The sequence below is a fragment of the Varanus komodoensis genome, unplaced genomic scaffold (genome assembly GCF_004798865.1).
Source record: "Varanus komodoensis strain SLA01 unplaced genomic scaffold, ASM479886v1 scaffold56, whole genome shotgun sequence".
Taxonomy (NCBI): Eukaryota; Metazoa; Chordata; class Lepidosauria; order Squamata; family Varanidae; genus Varanus; species Varanus komodoensis.
This window is the reverse complement of record NW_025336169.1, coordinates 3,359,040-3,377,241: the sequence shown is the minus strand read 5'-3', so window position 1 is coordinate 3,377,241 and position 18,202 is coordinate 3,359,040. Positions and strand designations below refer to the sequence as shown.

At 42.6% G+C, this 18,202-nt stretch overlaps 1 protein-coding gene across 2 annotated transcripts in view; it reads right to left on the bottom strand.

Moving 5' to 3' along the window:
* CIT (citron rho-interacting serine/threonine kinase) overlaps positions 1-17,479 on the bottom strand; it is a 106,785-nt gene extending 89,306 nt beyond the window's left edge. For both annotated transcript variants that reach the window (XM_044448860.1, XM_044448862.1), the window contains exons 1-8: positions 17,384-17,479; positions 16,404-16,545; positions 14,157-14,329; positions 12,478-12,579; positions 10,381-10,523; positions 8,622-8,715; positions 4,845-5,048; positions 3,035-3,188 (exon numbers count right to left, since the gene is read on the bottom strand). In XM_044448860.1, the coding sequence (XP_044304795.1) occupies positions 3,035-3,188; positions 4,845-5,048; positions 8,622-8,715; positions 10,381-10,523; positions 12,478-12,579; positions 14,157-14,329; positions 16,404-16,545; positions 17,384-17,479 (1,108 nt within the window). The remainder of the gene's footprint in view (positions 1-3,034; positions 3,189-4,844; positions 5,049-8,621; positions 8,716-10,380; positions 10,524-12,477; positions 12,580-14,156; positions 14,330-16,403; positions 16,546-17,383) is intronic.
* Between the last annotated feature and the right edge of the window lie 723 nt (positions 17,480-18,202).

The following is an 18,202-nucleotide window of genomic DNA, read 5'->3' as shown; positions in this document are numbered from 1 at the left end:
TATACACTCTTCCTTCTATGGTAGTGTCTAGAGAGAGGGAGGGAGGGAGGGAGAGCAGAACACTCTTCCAGAGCCTAGGCAATCCAGCAGTCCTGTCACAACCAAACCAGACCACCCTCATTCTAACAATTGTCTAAATTATTAGAATACAATGGGATGAGTTAAGAATATTCATGATCGCCATAATACAGCTTACTTAGAACATCAATCCACTCAAAATTATTTTGGGAACAAGTTATCTTCCTTAGAAGTATGAACAGACGCTATTCCTTTTAAGAGGGAAAACATAAAAGTAAAAGCCTCGCCTGCAACTTTGCATCCCTATTGCAGGTCAGGGACCTACATTTACCTCTACAAGCTAAAAAGTTATGTCTACATTTTTTCAGCCTTTCAGAAAAAGGAGAGCTCTGAAAACACCCTGATTAATTATTCTCGGTTCAATTTCTTCTCCAGTGGTCTCAGAAAGGATTTCTGTAGCCTGCTCTGCATAATTTAAACAGGATTACATTTCAGCTTCAAAAATATGGTCTATCAATATACGAAACTATCTTTCAACTGAGTCAGACCACCAAGCCTGGCACTGTTTCCACCACCTACAGAACATGCACTCCACCAAAAGCTGTGGGCTGTCCTCACATCTTGCCCATGCCTTGGGGTTGACATTTTAGTCTAAATGCTACCTGGATCTTGCTCTGCTGTATAGCTGACTGAGGAATCACAAATGTTTGTGGTCCCCGCAATCTGAGTCTGGTTCCTTCATGCGCTGTACAAGAGACCAGGCTGGACACACATACTTCTGAAAAGCCTTAATCTGAGTCCCATTTACACCAGTCCCCATTGCTGAACCTTCCAGATGTCACAACACACTTGCTGGCTGCTGAGGCCAGAGGAATCTCCATCTGCAGCTCACAGTCCGATCAGATCAGTCTTCTTTTTCGGCCAAGCCAGCTCCAAGGACACAATGGTGAGCCTGATCTGTCCATGCTACATATGAATGTGAGCTCTGCCTAAAGAGAAAAACTAGAGTAATATTACATCTGTTGCTACATAAATAGGTGTCCAGTCTACTTGGCACGGGGGGGGGATTTCAATCTATTTCTATATACAAGGTAAATAACTGAACTAGGAAAGTTAGTAAGATAGGAATAGCCAATAAAAGATCAGTTGAAACACAGTACAATAAAATTAATCAAGTGTTATTTGGAATAAGTATGTTTCTAAAATACCACTGAAAGCCTGCGAAGATGGAGCCATATGCAATCCCTAGGGGAGGACATTTCAACATAGGGACCAACACAAATAAGGCCCTATAGCTGGTGCTCCAAACTCAGAGCTCATACTGGTGGACCAGAAAACCTCAGATGCTGACCTTAAGATTGAGCAAGCTTCTACTGGGAGCAGTTGGTTGTCTCATTCAAATCTGACTCAGACCTTGGGAAAACCTTTTCAGAAGAAAAGGCTTGGGACTCCATGAAGACCCTCCCCCCAACACACACCTGCGGAATGGGATAAATCAGTGAAAGTCCAAGCACAGCCTTAGGAGCTCCAGCCTTGCCTGGGCCACCCAATAACCCCTCCAGTGCCATCCCAAGTTCTGCCCCAATTCTCGTTCTCCTCACTTCCGCCTCACCAAACCCTCAAAAACAGAGAAGGCTGCAGATCCAAGAGGAAGCCCAGATCCACTGCAGCCTTCCAGAAGGCTCTTTCACCATCCTGTGGTCAAAAGAAAGGATCTACTAAGGAAAAAGGAAAAGATCCAGCTGAAAGCAAGGACTGTTCTGCAGTCTCCTTTGGACTTCTGCTGGGTTAACAACCCTCTCCTAGGAAGTGCGACAGACTCTCTCTGGCTTTACAGCCTCCTGTCTTCACACAGCTACAAACTTTGCTCCATTGCTAGAGCTTTGGCTAACTACAGAAAATTACTGTAAGGTTCAACAGCCTTATGGCACTGGTTGGCCTCCCCAAGCCTACATGATCACACATAAGTAAATGACAATCTACATTCGGGTTGCTATCTGAGCAGCCTCCATTCGGTCACCTCTGGTGACTCATGATCTTCCTCCAGATGAAGAGGCAAGGAAGCTTCACAAAAACAGAACTTTTTTTTTTCTTTTAAGTAACAAATGACTGGCGTGGGTGTTTGTTTTTGAATTGTTCTATCCTACTTTTCTCATGAAAATAAGAAAATAAGCCCAACTGGTTTAATAAAATCACACATAATGTCAGTGTGTTTACATGTCACACCAACCTACCTGGGCAGTAAGCCACGGTGGGTTAATTGTTCACAACCCACACTATGCCTGACAGATGATCAGGTTTACTGTGGGCTCTTGACCCCACTCCCCACTGGTCCTCCCGGCTTATCTCCCTCCTCCCCACTGCAAGGGCAAACTGATTTTGGCTCATTCTGTCTTTTTGCACTTTATCCCTGTTTGGAAGGATGAAGGGAGAGATCATGAAAGCCAGCTAGTCTTTATTTCTTGTTTTTATCTCATTTATATCTTGCCCTTCCACCAAAATGGAATGCAAGGCAGCATGCATGAGGTTGCCCAGGAGATCTGTCATCCAGGCTATGATCAGACCAAGACCTGCTCAGCTTCACCAGAATCACTGTTTCGAACGCCTACAGATCAGGCCCAAGAGGCAAATTTGATCCTTTAAGGGTCTCAAACCGGCCAGACCGCCTAAGGTTCTCCAGATGGCCTGCCCATTTTTCCTGGGCCCACCCTCACTTTTCCCCAACCACTCATAATTTGTGCAGCCCCCTTCTGAAGATGTAAACACCTCACCTAAGGTTTAATTACTCATAGAAAGAGCTTTAAACTAAACAGGCTGGCATTTTGTTCTATTTTGAGTCTCACCTCCTGTGCTTTTGGCCACATTTACCTCTGAAATGCAGCTCCCCAAAAGCTTCTCCCAAATTAAATTTGGCCCCTAGACTGAATTCAGCCCCAGTCCTGCTTTAGATAATGTACTCAGAATACAATTACCCATTAGTCAAGAGCTGAGACTTCATCTGCAACACATTACTCACAGTTACAGATGCAATTCCAGTCTATGGTAGAAAAGAATGGATGACAGCAGATGCCTTCGTAATCTAGTCTCTCTTTCTGCCCACAAAGTAAACTCTGCATCAGATCAAGGAATTCATTGCTGACTTTCACATCCTTGGGGAACTTCAGGAACCTCTGCAGTTGAATCCAAAATAAATGTCTCTCAACAGTAAAGAAAGAAAAAGCTAAAGACCAGGATACAGAGAACTGTTTTAGCCAAGCCAAAGAGTTGCACGCCCTAGTGGGTCATTTCTATTTGTATTTCTTCGAAGAGCATCCTCAGACATTGTATTGCAAACTGCTTTTGAAAAATGCCTTAGTTTCAAAAAAAGAAGACAGAGGATGCTGTTGAGAAACACCAACAAAGTTGCTTTGGACGCATCAAATGAACTGCACAATTCCTTGGTCCCTGACCGCAGGGCTTTAGTTTTTTCAAACCAGCTGTGAACAAAAGTGCAGGATGGCCACAGAACAGTAGCTCTAGAATACAGCTTTTTAAGTATCTCCAATTTCATTTTTAGAAAACGTTTCTAGTCCTTGTACAAAGAAAAGTTGGAAGGCAGCTGGGCAGCACCTGATAAAAACTTATTATGCTGGAGAACTTGCTAAGGAAGATTTCCGTTCGTTGGGATGGGGCTTTAGTGCCCACCCGAAGACTAGCAGAAACAGTCTAAATTATGCAAAGTAAGACATATGAAAATGTGCATAACTAATCCAGATCATAAAAGCTTATTTTTGCTGCTGCAGAATTTAAGTATGTGGCATGGAATGTACTTATTTTTAATAATGCAAGTACACACAGTTCTGGGTAAAGTTCCAAGATTATGATTGAATGAGCTTTGGCTATTGGCTAATCAGTACTAATTTCACAAAGTCTCAAAATTCCTGTTGCTAATAATACATCAGTCAATAATGCTGGAGGCACTGGTGGAACTATAAATGACAAGGGAAAGCTTAGCAACACATGCAATACATCCTACCTCTTGCATGTAAAACTCTTGAACATGAGACAAGCTGAGAGGAACCAGATCAAAGACTCATCTGGTTTTTGCTCCCAGAGTGACCAACCAGATGCCAGTGAGAAGCCCACAAATAGGACATGAAATCAAGAGCACTCAAGCACACTGCCTTTGACACTGAAATAATACATGTCTATCAGGACTAGTAGCCACAAAGAGCCATCTCATCCATCCATTTGTCCAGTCCCCATTTAAAGCTGCCCAGGCCGCAACCATCACTACATTTTGTTTTAACAAATTCAGTTACACACTGAAGTAGTACTTGCATGTTTGTTTATTAGATTCTCATCCCACCTCTATGCCAAAAATGGCCTTCCATCTCCTGAATCTCTCATCATTCAACTTCACTGAATGACCTTCAGCTCTGGTATTATGAGCAAGAAAACCTGTTTTCGTAAAACCCTGCATGAATTTTATATTCCTCTGCCACATTCCTCCTTATTTGCCTTTTTTTCTTAAGCTAATAAGCCCCAATGTAACCTTTCTTCACTGGGAAGCTGCCCCAGCCCTTGATCATCTTGGTTACTCTATTCTGCTTCTTTCCCACCTCTATAATATCCTGTTTTAGGTATGGTGACCAGACACGACACAGCATTCCAAGCACAGTTGCTTTATATAAAAACATAATATCAGCAATCTGCTTTTTTCTCAGCACTTTTCCTAATGATCCCAAATACGTGATTTGCCTTTTGCACAGCAGATGCACGCTTGGAATTTGCCCAAACCAAAAGATCTCTGACTTCAACTGTATGGAGAAAAGCCCTGTTTATACCTGAAAATTCATGATGTTATTGAAGGTTTTGGTTGAAGTTCCTTCAGTAAATGGAGATTTTCCGTAGATCATTTCATAGGCAACCACCCCTAGAGACCACCAGTCACATTCTGGTCCATAGGAAGCCCTGCCATCACCATTCAAAACCATAAGCACCTCTGGGGCCATATAATCAGGGGTGCCAACTGAAAGCTTAGCATTCACCTGAAAAGTAGGAATATAATTAGAAAATTACAATCTAATTATTACAGGTTATGTGAGTGCTACTGTATTCTGGCAATCAACCATTACTCAAGTTACTTATGGAAAAAGAATCAGAAAGGTTTTCCCCTAGCAACTGAAGAAAACATTTGTTTGTATGGACGTCAATCAAAAGTTTATGTGAACAACTTGAGGTGAGAGCAAAGGAAAACTACAAAGGAAGGAAAGGACTGGAGCCACTCAAGCTTCAGTTTATGGTAGACAATTGCAGGGAGTTGACTCTTGTATCTCCAGAACAGTGTGTGTTCCCCCATCCTCTGCTACATAGCTATAAAATACCCCAGTTTGGGGCATCCCCCTTCTCCTACTAGATAGGACAACAAAGAAAGGCCGGGGTAGCAGAGGTGAGCCTTCATCCCTTTCCCATTCTAAGTTTAAAGCTAATGTCTCATATGGGCAGCTTATTGATCCAAGCTCACTAGAAGAGAGAAAAGCCATGGTTTGAGTTCCTAAAACAATGCCAAGCTTTTCCATTCTGGGGAATTTGTGGTTACCTTAGCCACTCCCACTTGCAGAAGAATCCAAATTGGAGTCATTAATAAGCTAGAATTCTCTGCAGTGACCAACCTGAAGTGCAGCTATGACCCAGAACAGAGTCAATGCTCTCTTGAGGGCAGAAAAACATCAGTAGTGTGTGTGTTTCTTTTCATAGACGCTCCTCTGCCATCACAGAATGTTAGCCTCCAAAAGAACTCCAGCAACCCTGGAAACGTAGCTTGAAACCCACTGTCCTCTTAAATGCCTACTGTTCTCTGAAATAAGTACCTATCAGTAAGTGTTGCTAGTTTAAGCAGGGAAAAAAATCTCTGACAGGCAAAGGGATATAATAATTTTGATTATAATTTCACATTGTTAAAAGATACCTGGGGCCAGAACATGCAACTCAAACCAAAAGAGTTAATGAGTAATTAACCAATACTCATTGCTATATCAAATCATATCAATTACATTAGCTTAATCAAGAGGCACTTGTTACTATCACAAGAGACAAACAGTTCTAACTGTAATCAAGAACACCATTATTCACGATCCATGAGACCTCAGCTATCTAATTACCCATTTCAGTTTCTTCCTAGATTAGCAAGCATGCTATTAAGCTCAAGGACCAGGGCAGGCACCAGCTAGCTAGTTATCAATGCTATCAGCTGCTTCAGTTTCTTTTTACTGAAAGGTGGATGTCCCTCTTTAGAAATAAGTATAACAATTTTAAAAATGAACACCAACTTCAGTGAAAATTCCTACTAATGATGCATATGGAAGCGCCTGTACTTTTTCAATTTATACCAGAGAGAATTTGTATTGGAGAGTCATTAGATTGTTATGTCTGCCAAACAACTGTCTATACTTTCTAAAATCCATGAATCTATAGGCTGCATTGGACTATCATACTAAAAACCATGGTTTAACGCAGGGGTGCACAATGGCAAAACTCTTTTAGACAAGCCCTTGGGGCTGCATTTCAGGGGTGCACAAGGCTGAAGGCAAAATGGGTGGTGCCAAAGGCCCCAGTATACCAGCCTGTTTTAGGTAAAAGCTCTTGCTGCCAGTGATGGCCCTTTAGCAGTAGTATTTCAACCATTCAGCACAGGAAAAAAAGGCCCGGAGAGAGGAAATCACCAAAGCTAGCACATGTTGTGGGAGAGAGGGTAGGGTCAAGGGAATGGGATATAGCTACCAGGGTAAACCCAGAGTGCTGGACTACAAGTCCAGGAGAGCTGCATTTCCCCCCCAGGCCTGGGATTCTGTCCCCAATTTCACATGACATGAATGAATTGCAGAAAGCATGAGGCTCTGCTCCTGTAACGCAGTTGCAAAGGAAACTTTGGAAGCTCTTACTTCTCAGCTGACAAACAGTGGCTAACATTGCCTGAGGTTAGTTTATTTATTTAGCAGACTTATATGCTGCCCCATTTGCCTAAGCCTCGGGGCGGCTTAAGAACAAGCTTACTTCAAAACCATGGTTTCAGACTAACCATAGTTAATGTTAACCATGGTTCCCAGTGCTCTGGTTGCCCAGAACCTAGAGCTTATGTATAGCTCCTTACAACCATGAGGTAGAGGAAAACAAGAAGGAAGAAAGGAGCAGAGCCAGCATAATGTTCTCCATAGTTCCTTTACATTGTGCTAAACCATGGTTTAGTACTGCAGTTTCCAATCTAGTGCCCCTAGTTGCAGCTGCGAGGCAGATGCAATCTGAGTCTAGCAGTCATCCACAGCTAGTAAAGAAAGAATCTATTGCTCAGTAAAGGAAAGAAGATGCTTCCTTCTTGCACTCCCTGATGCACCTTCTCCATTAAGGTTATTTCTCCCTACTTTTGCTGTGCACCATTTTTAACCATCTGCAGTTCTGATCATCAAGCACTCTCACAGTGCTCGAGTCAGTCCTCTGTCCCACCTTCCACGTGGTTTCTCTGCGCCACCCAAGTCAGGAAGCATTCCATGAGCACATTCAGCTTCACTTCCCTGCACTGGGGGTTCTTCTCCCCCACCTCCAAGTTCTGCACTTCCCCCAAGGATGTGAATACTTTCCTTATGTACATGGGTGGTGTTCTTCAGGCTGCATAAGAATCCACTCATTTTGAACTTCAGAAAGCACACGGATTGATGGGAGGCACATACTTCACTGTTATGCCTCAAAAAGCTTTACTTTCATACCGAGTTAATTACGTTTATTATATCCTCTGGGAACCCTCTTTGAAGGAGGCATGGAGGGTGTCTACCCAGAGGAGGGCCTTCTCTGCAGTGGCGCCGACTATGAAATGTGCTCCCCAGAGAGGTTTGCCTGGCACTGACTTTATACTCTTTTCAGCGCCGGGTAAATTCAGCCAGCATTTTAATAATTAGACTTTTAGAAGTTTTAAGATCTTTTTCCACAGTTGCATTTTCTATTTTCTTCCTTTCTTCTCTCTTAGTTTTATGATGTGTTGGTTTTATGTTGATTTAATATCTACCATTTTAATTATTGTACTATTGTACTATTATATTTTTAAATCATTGTAAGCCATCCTGAGCCGTTCGTCAGAAAGGACGTGATACAAATGTTTAAATTAAATTAAATTAAATTAAATTAAATTAAACCTTCCTGAACATTTACCAATCCAACTCCATTTCAACACTTGGACAAAACACTCTTGGGTTACATTTGACTGCTGTGAATAGAATTTAACATCTCAGTTTTATTAAGCTTCTTTCATGTAAGCTCTACTTACATGAGGACTTCTCATACTCTTATGACTGTGTGGCCATTACATGGATCCTTTTCAGAGAGAAACACTACACCAAGCTAAGCCCTCTTTCTGGAATATATTTATACCGTATAATTATTCAAGAATGCATATGTAAACACAGAAATTTAATACATTGTAACCTCCTATGGAAAAGTAGAATGAGACCCCCAAATTTCACCAACACTCTTTTCCTATTTATAACAATAGACACAATTTGCATGGGCACCAACATGCATTGCAAATGTTTATATTTTCCATTCCATATGGGCAACCCAAAGACTTTTGTTACCATTTTATCCCCTGTCATTTTGGCAGCTGACCCAAAGTCCACCAACTTTATATGTCCTGTTCGATCAATGAGGATATTTTCTGGCTTAATATCTCTGTAAATAAAGCAAAATCAAGCAATAATCAATAATACCCTCTTTATCAAACCACATTTCTGACCATGTAACCTGTTACAAATAAAATAAGAAAAACATTAAATCAAAATGAATGTATCCTCAACCTCCAGAGCTATTAGGTCTCCTCAAAAGATATTAGTATATCTGAAAGGCATGCTGTAGAAAAACACACATGCTCTCTAGGGCAAAAACTTTTCGGTAGCTCAAGCAAATCAGCTGAAACTACCTTTCGCTGCCACTTCCAAGCTGAATGTTCCAGGCAAGGTTTTCCATTGCAATGCTACGCCCACCCAAAATTGGGACATCTGTAGTGATCACAGCTCTTGCTCTCACTTCATCCCTCCTCTGGAGCTCAGGCAATGAAGCTACTGAGATATCCTTGCCAAAGGAGAATAATTAATGTGGGTTGCTGGCACCATATAATGGAATTAACAACAAGGAAATGTACTGATGTCGCATTATAGATCTGAACAATGCAAAACACAGCTATTCAGGTGAGAAACATTAATTTTGCAATGTGAACAATTAGAAGAAACTTATTTCAGTATTCTGAGATGTCATGTGCTAATACTTTGGATTTGGACATCAGAAAGCTAAGCACCATTCAAAAGAAAGTAGCCCCAACTGCTGAAATATAACACTGTTATGCATTCACAAAACTCAGTATGTTAGATGGAGCTAAGCAGTTCAGGGAATCCTCCTGTTAGTTTACTAGCCACCAGCACAGACATTAGCTATGATTTTCTATTTGCTAGAATTTAATATCAGAGTTTGAACAAGATAACATAATTACAATTAACAATGGTTGAAGTTTGTGTTGATGTAAACCTAATCATTAATGACTGCACAGTAAGGACATTAGTGTACAAAATGCCATGGCCCAGTCTCAATCCCTTAATCATGATTAAGGAATCAAACTTTTATGACTGTGCCAACCCTTTCTCCACATAAGAAAATATCACAAGGGAGTGGCCTACAGCTGAATGATTCTAACTTTTGGCACATCATACGAGGTACAGCAGGGATAGAGAATCTCTTTTAGCCTGAGGGTCAAAGTCAATTTCAGATAGGCTCTTACGGGTCACATTACAGTGATGGGTGCGAGCAAAGTACAAAAGCAGGGCCAAAATACTAAATATAACAGCATATTTTCACCTCAAGCACTTACTGTCAATAACTCAGCCTTAGGGGAGGCACTTCAGCCTTTGAGAATGGGAATAAATGCATGCAAAATCAGATAAGTATCGGAGGGTGTCAAGGAAATAGGGCCAGGTCCTGAAAAGGTGACATGACCATCTGTTGAACCTCAGATGGTATGATTTGCCCATGGGACAAAGGCTGACCACCTACAGAAAGCTCTTCCATGAACTGAGAAACTACTGAAGTGCCATGGGAGCGTCAAAAGTGAAGATGATGATACATCAGTAGCATGTAGGCTTTGCTGCGACACTGGGCAGGCACAAACCTTTAAGCAAGCCTCAAGTAGATTTTGGAATGGAAACAAAGCCCTGCAGCAGTTCTATAATTACACTAAATGTTATCTCCACATGCTGCTACATCAAAACCATCAGTAATTTCCAACAGCAGTGCTTATTCCTCAAGTTTAGTTAAACATGTGGATGTGAGATGGAGGAATCCACTTACCGATGTACGTAGCCCATTTGATGGACACTGTGAATAGCCAGAACTAGCTCTGCCAGATAAAACTGAACTATGCTTTCATCCAGCTGATCCTCATATCTGTTTAAGAATGACAGAAGATCCCCTCCAGGCTCATATTCCATAACCTTTCAAAGTAATTAGATCATACACAATAAAAGGAAATTTAATTTTATAAAGCTTTACTATGGCAAGACACACAGTAGTAGCAAACACATGGGTATTTAAAGAATAGTTTGCATATGCACAATATATCCAGCTTTGTACACAAGTAAGGTATAATATTTCCTGCATCTTTCTTGAACAAGAAATCTAACAACCTAAAAAAACAGTCATTTTTTTCATTGATAAGTCATCACCAAATGTGACAAGAAAGCATGGAAAAAGAGATTCTCTTGATACTACACACGTTAAAAGCAGGATTCCAGAAAAGCTAGCTACTATCCAGCAATATTTAGACACTGTACTCTTTTTACAGCCTAACTAATAAAAGGTAGGTTTTTGAATCCTTTTGCAAGTAGGCCTAAAAAGAAAAGTATTACTCAGCTATTTTATTCTCCCTGTGTGACACTTAACATGTAAGAGTAAAAGGGACAAGCAGTGTATTTACACCTGAGAACCCCCCTTCATTTCCCGTCTCCACAGATGAAGGGTCCTTCATCCCCATAGAAACACAGACCTGAGCCTGTCATCCCGTCTTACCATGCCCAGAAAGCCCATGGAACAAATCCCTAAACCCAGTCCCCTGGGGGCTGGTTAGCAAGAGTCTAGAATCAGAAGCAGGCAGACTGCTTACTGCAACTAGTTGATACCTATTCCTGAAATGCCTGCAGTTTGCCAGGTTCTTTCCAGGCACAATCTGAGGTGTTGTTCAAACATTTAGAGCCTTAAAAGCTTCAGACCAGGCTGTGTCAGGGACCGCTTGTCTCACTATGAACCTGTCTCACTATGAAGTCTGTAGGAGAGGCCCCTTTGAGGGCTGCATTCCTTGCAGAGGCCCACCTGTTCGGCAGTGAAACAGCTTTGTCCTCTATCATTTTCAAGCCATGAAATGGGCCCCATCAATTACTACAATGGATACCCTTTCTCTGGGCTTTTAGAAAGGGTGTAGGTTTTCAGTTTAGACTTCTAAACCATGATGTTTTTTCTGTTTTCATCCATTTTAATGTCCTTGTTTTCTGTTGTTTTATGACTTCACTGTGGTAAATTCTTGCGTACTGCCTTGATGACCTTTTAGCACATAAGGTGGTATATAAGTGCTAACAAAGAAATCCCCACTTTCAGCTCCAAGATGTACAACTGATATAGCACGTGATTGATCCCTGTGTACTCTTACCACCATTGCATCCTCTTCCTCTGCCGCTTCCCTGTGTCTATTTTAGGTCCTTTGGGGTAACAACCTGTCAAATCCGTTATGTGCAAAGCGCCACCTAAATAGCTTTTGTATCACCTGCTCAGTCTTTCCCTTGCCCCCTCTTACCCACCATACATGCAATGAGATCAACAAAGGGGTTCACTTTGTCGGGACCAAGGCAGATGTCCCCTACTCCCTCTCCCCATGACCATGTGTAGCCAGTAATGCTCAACCTTAAACACCCTGCATGTATTTCAACACAGGACTTTCAAGTTCAAGTCACGGCTGCTAAGCACAATGAGGAGCCGAAGAGAAGGGCCAAAGAGCACAACTCACTCTGCATCCCACAGCAGAAGAAAACCAAGGCATATTATCCACACAGCAGTGAGTATACTTAAATTGCATTTCAAATCATGCTTTAAAAAATAGAAATAGAAGAATGGATGTTTTAAAGCATTTAAATATGCACTTATATGGAAAATGTAAATCAACTGCCAAGTGCTCTTCATTCATGGATTCAAGTGTTCCCTATTATGCAGAAGGTTTGTACCTTACCTAACAGGAAAATGTAACATCTAATCTCATTTCCCTTTGTAATTGCTTTGAAGTGAATGAAGCATAATCAAACTCTGACAACCAGGTCTTCAAATGTCAGCAACTTGCCTAGATTGTAAAGGTGAAAGCTATCGTCAGCTCACTTGAAGTGAGCCTCCAAACACAAAACTCACCAAATAGAGGTTCTTTTTGTCCTGAAAGGCATAATATAGCTGCGGAATCCAAGGGCTAGTATTCTGGGATAATATATTCCTCTCTTCTTCAAAGAATGATACCTACAAGAAAGTATTAATCATCATCAAATCCTGGGAAGAAAAAAGTGGGTGGGCAATGTCATTTAGCAGAACAGCTACTTGCATCTAAAATCAGAACATTATTGTATTAAGTTTCTGGAAATGTCAGCCTTCAGAACATTTAAAAGCAAGTTGCTAGGTCTCATAGAGATGCCTACAAAATGTGCGAACAGTTGCACAATGGCAGTTCCAGTGCTCATCATCTCCAGTGACACTCCCCAAACCATACATCCCAGTGCTCCTCACTTCCTTGTATAGTCTCTGTGCTACCCACTAACCAGGACAGACTCTCTGGGCAGTGCTGCATTACATTGCCTTACTGCAGAGCTTTAAAAATGCAATTCTTAGAAATAGTTAATATCCTGCACATAAAGAATGCCTTTTTTAAAATCCCTTTTCAATGTAGTTTCCCCATTCAATAGCAACCTGTTCCATCTCAAGCATCTTTCATACAGTCTGGGATCCCGTTTTTTGCAGTTATTTTCCCATTCCAAAAGGCTGGAATAAGTTTCCTAAGGCTTTCCTGGAAGTAAGAGCCTCTGAACACATGCTGGCATTTTTGCTATTTTGGTGTTTTATAATGGTGACATTGTAAAGCAGGTGGTGAGTTTCTCTGAAAAGGAATTTGCCCCCCAGGCTGAAAGAAGTTCAATAGCCAACATGGGTTCTCTAGATGTTTTAGACTTCAGCACCCATAAGCCCCAGCAAGCATGGCCAATGGTTAGGAATGCTGAAGTTTGTAGTCCCATACATAGGGAGGGCAACAGTTTGGGGGAAGGCTTATTGGATATCATCTATTTTCTGCCACTTCCCTGACCACAAATGTATTCCGAGTGTTCCCACTAGACACATTCTTCCTCCAGAACAGCCATTTTCACATGGTAGGTCCCAGTTCATTTGAAATTTAGCATGGCTGGCGTAGCAGAGCTAATGCCAGCAGCAGGATCTAGGAAGTCTCTAGCTGAAATTTCACCTGAAAGCAACTTCATTTCCCCATCTCCAATAAGAGAGCCTAATTACAGGGATGTCTTCACATGTATGATGTTAACTGCTCTGAAGACTTATCTGAGCCATGCTACCCCTTCCTCCAAGGTCAGGATGCCATGCAAAATTCTCTCCCTCCCAATGCGTCCTCCTACCCAACTGTGTAACGTATGTTGGACTGATGGAAGTGGCCCAGGACCACCCTCTGGGCTTCACATCTGAGTTGGGAACTGAATCTGGGTCATAGTCCAGCACTTCGACCACTGTGCTATGATGGTTCCCACTTGAGATGGCATCATGTGAGTGCTGTGAAGTAATACGATTCATTCCCTCCACACACTGTCTGTGTGACTGCACTGCCCTGTGCAAGGAGCTGGTGCACAAGCCTTTATTCAGCTATCAGGAAGTCTACGTAGTATTTCTGAGGGACAAAACATGCCAGTTCCTGATAGCCTGGAAAGAACAAAGTGTGGGCAAAATGTGCTACTCTGAGTGCAGGCCCCAGCCAAGATTTCTCTCAACTATCAAAAGCTTAGGAGCATTTTGGAGGTTTTGAAATCAGAAGAGGAACGTACAGGGTCCTGCAGCAAAGCTGCCTTGCTCATCACTTTCATGGCATAGACGTCGCCAGTTGCCTTCTCTCTCACGACCTGCACTTCTGCAAAGTGACCGCGTCCCACCAGGCTCTTGACTTCAAAGTCCTTCACACTGGGCTGAAGTTCCTGGAACTCTGCTATTGAACCTGAATCTGTACAAGACAAGGCAAGTGTCTTACACTGGGAAAGACTGCAATACAAACATCACTGACTTCAACAGTTTTATATACATACCTTTGTCAGTCTCATCCATAGCCCTGTTCCCACCTTGTATTTTCTGTTCAAGCCTCTGAAACCAAACATATAGCTCTCTCATAGATCCAAATCTCTTCCCACTGTCCAGATCAGAGCTTCCTTCCTCTTCTGCACCCAGCACAAAGCCATTCTGCTTTCAAGTAAAGTCTTCCAAGGCCTTGCCTCCCTTCTAAATCTGCCTTCATGATCTGAGGCAACCCACCCATGATCAGACTCCTTTGACACTGCCCTAAATCATGTCAAGGCCTCCTACAGCCAAGACAGACTGTGCCCTATCAGTCTGGTTGCCTCTTGTCTAGAATTTGCTCCCAAACATTTCCATAGGATCACCTTCCACTTCCCATCTCACTTCTCCAATGGAAGGTTCAACGGCCTGAATCTTTATTCCCCAATGAAGCAAAGCTTAAGCATGTACAACAGCATTCATTCACATTCACCTCCCGTTTTCCTCCCCCACTGCACTTTAAATTTAGAATATCAGCGCCTTCCTTTTGCTTGTGTTTCTCTGTAAGCTGCTATGGCTATATAAAGCTTCTGTGGCTATATACAGGAGGACTTTGTCTTTATAAGGTAGTACAACCTTCCTCTATCTGGCACTCTCTAGAAGACTTCAACTCCCACCTGCCCCAGCCAGCATGGCCAAGGCTCAAGGATCCTGGCAGCTGTGGTCCAAAACATGTACAGCACAGGAGGTTGGAGAAGGTGGGTTTAATACATCAAGACTTCACAGAATGGGATATCACAAGAAGGGAAGACAAGGGGAATAGGAACCACCAGTCTTCCTGCTTACCTGTAGCTGAAAATGAAATAAATGCAGTGGGGCAAATTACATCCTGCACAGGTGGAGCTGAGAACATGCGGCATACAGAAGCTAATTTCTGTCCCCTGATCAAAGATGGGTTCTGTAGGGAACCAGTTACGGGCTGGTTAATGCTACTGTCCTCCCACTTACGCCCTGCACTTCTCTGCCTCCATGCAGAGCACAGCTGGCAATCCATAAAGTATAATTAGGGTGCCCTCCTGTTTGTTTAGACAGAAAACATATCCCGCAACTCCCAGCATGCCCAGGCAACATCCAGCCTGAAAGACTGTCTCTGCAGAAAGAAGCCACCAAGCTCCAGTTCAGATCCCCACCTGCCTAGAGTGAGCACCATGAACAAAGAGGGACTTACTTTTGAGTAAGCTTGCAGTTTCAGGTTGCCAGGCTCTTATCCTGCACCTCAAACTGACCCACTTGCAAGTATACATCTATATATAGAAGACATCAGCATATAAAAGCATTCTGAAGTTATCTGCTAGCTAAACTGTACTTGGAGTCAAATAGCTTTCCTTTCAGTGGAGAAAAGCTAGTGTAGTAAGAACGGGGCAACACTCATGCATGTATCCTTTCTCCATCATTTATTGCCCGTGTGGCAGAGGAAGGAGGAAGACAATGTGTTCTGTGCACAGAAAAATAAGTTTGCCCGTTTTTTGTTCCCATTTCTACCTTCCATATATTATCATCTTCTGCCCTGGGGGGGGATGGACAAACATAAGCCTCCTGTGGCTTTTTTGCAGGCCAGAATGTCCCCCATGTGTTGCAGCAGTGACAAAATGAAGCAGTGAGGGCAGCATGTATCTTGTTTGGATGTTTCCAGAAGCTTGCCAGGAGTGCAGTTCTACTTCTGAAAGGTGCACTTTCCTTGCATGCCTCATTTCTAAGCGAAATGTCTACTTTTCAGTTGCCATTACAGCAGTAGCAAAGATGGCGGCAGCAGAAGGCAGGGGTGCAGCACTCGAAAGGTTCCGGGGCCCATGACCCTAGGGGTTTTACACCACCACCAAAGGATAATATGCATGCAAGCCCAAGACCCACCCCCTTCAGTTACTACATGGTTTTTCTCAGCTGCAAGGTAACGCCTGAATAAGACCCTTATAGAATAAGTCTGCTCTTGCATTTGTAAAATCGAAAAGAACACCAATGACACATACACTTTTTCATAAAGCTGCCCACTTGCTTGATTTTCATTAAAGCGGGGTTGCTGCATTCTTCAAAAAGCACCATTAGGGAGTCCAAGATTCCTTCCCTGGAAAGCAGAGACATCTGCTGTTGTGCCACAGAGGGTAGTTTCCCCTGGTAACAAAGGCAAGCACCAGTGAGATAAGAACTGAAGCAAAACGTGTGTATCCAATGCTTAGCCATCAATATTTTAGAAGCATGTTTACGGCAGGGGTGGGCAGAAAGTAGATTGAGATGTTTTGGCCATCAGTTTCCATCATTCTTGAGCATTGACCATACTGGCGGAGGATTCTGGGAACTGAGAGTTGAAAACATCTAGAGATCTACCTCTGCCCAGCTCTGCTTTACAACAGGCCACTGTGCATGCATAGAACCGTTCAAAGAAGCTGGGGGCAGGGGGCGAGACACTTGCAGCTCTGAAGATGTAGTACAACTCCCATGATCCCTGATCCTCTTCTTGGCTGGGGGAGCTGAAGTCCAACAACATCTGAAGGACCAAAGGTTTAGAGGGAATCCTCAAAGAAATACTTCCACGGCCACCTTGAACTGCAGCCATTTCATTAGCTGAGACTGGGGCCTCTACAGCAATCCTTTAAAATCAATCAAATGATTTTGGAAAAGAGCAGTGGGGGCCGAAGTCCCATACCCCCACCCTTCAAAATGATGACCTGCAAGCTCCATTGCCACTGCAATTGTCCCTTTACAGCTCACTTTTGCCTCTGAAATTGGCAGCAGGGGTGGACCAGCAGCTGATGACATGAATCAGTGGGCCTGATAATCCAAGGGGGCACTAATTGCTGACCCTTTCCTTGTTGTAAGGGAGGTACAGATAGCCACAAATATTCAACCAAAGAAATGCTATTCATTCAGTGCAACAAGTGCCCTATTTGTCAACTGAAAATAACACTGCAAAACTAGTATTTTATACAATCTGTTATTTGAAAAACTTCACCTGAAAAAGTAGGTTAAGTCGAGAGGCACGGCTGGCAATAGACTCCATCACACCTAACTTGGCAGGGCTCTGCACTCCGTACTTAAACTTCAGCATCTTCAAAACTTCATCAGCAAAAGGCACCTCCAGGGGTGGTTTAAAGAACTGCTGGAATAATTAATACCAAGAACAGGTTATGGGAGCATTGGTCTTGTCTCTGAAGCCTACAATTCTCTGAAATGCAACTGCATTTTTAAAAACAAGCACACCTGTATACACCAAAGTATATATTTTTTCAAGCAATATGATGACTTATATGACAAGAGATTCCAAGAAAGTTGCTATGAAGATTATTTTTTTACCAGTCTGTTTCTCTTGGAAAGGGCTGCCATAAAGCACTCGGCTCCAGAAGAGGCATAGAATTTGTTTGGCCTTTTAATATTCAAAGCAGTGACACAGGAATCTAGGGAATAGTCTTCTACAAAATACAGACCATTAAGCCATCTCTCCCAGCATCTTTTACACTAACCACCAGCAGCTCTTCAGGGATCCCTGCAAGTTTTCCCAGTCATATGAGAACATGACTGACTTGGGATGTTCTGCATGTAAAGCGTGTCTTTTACCACTGAACTACACCCCCTTTCTCAATTAAATTAGTAAGAGCTCAAATGTGTGCAGGAGCTTGCTCATACATGCCAAGTGAGTAATTCCATGAGTCTTGAAAACCAAGCCACAATATTCAACCTACCTACTGGCCCAAACCCCACTGCAGCAAGGAAACTCCATTAGCCAACTGAACCTCTTCCTCTCTGCCAATACACATTATGAAGTAATCCACAG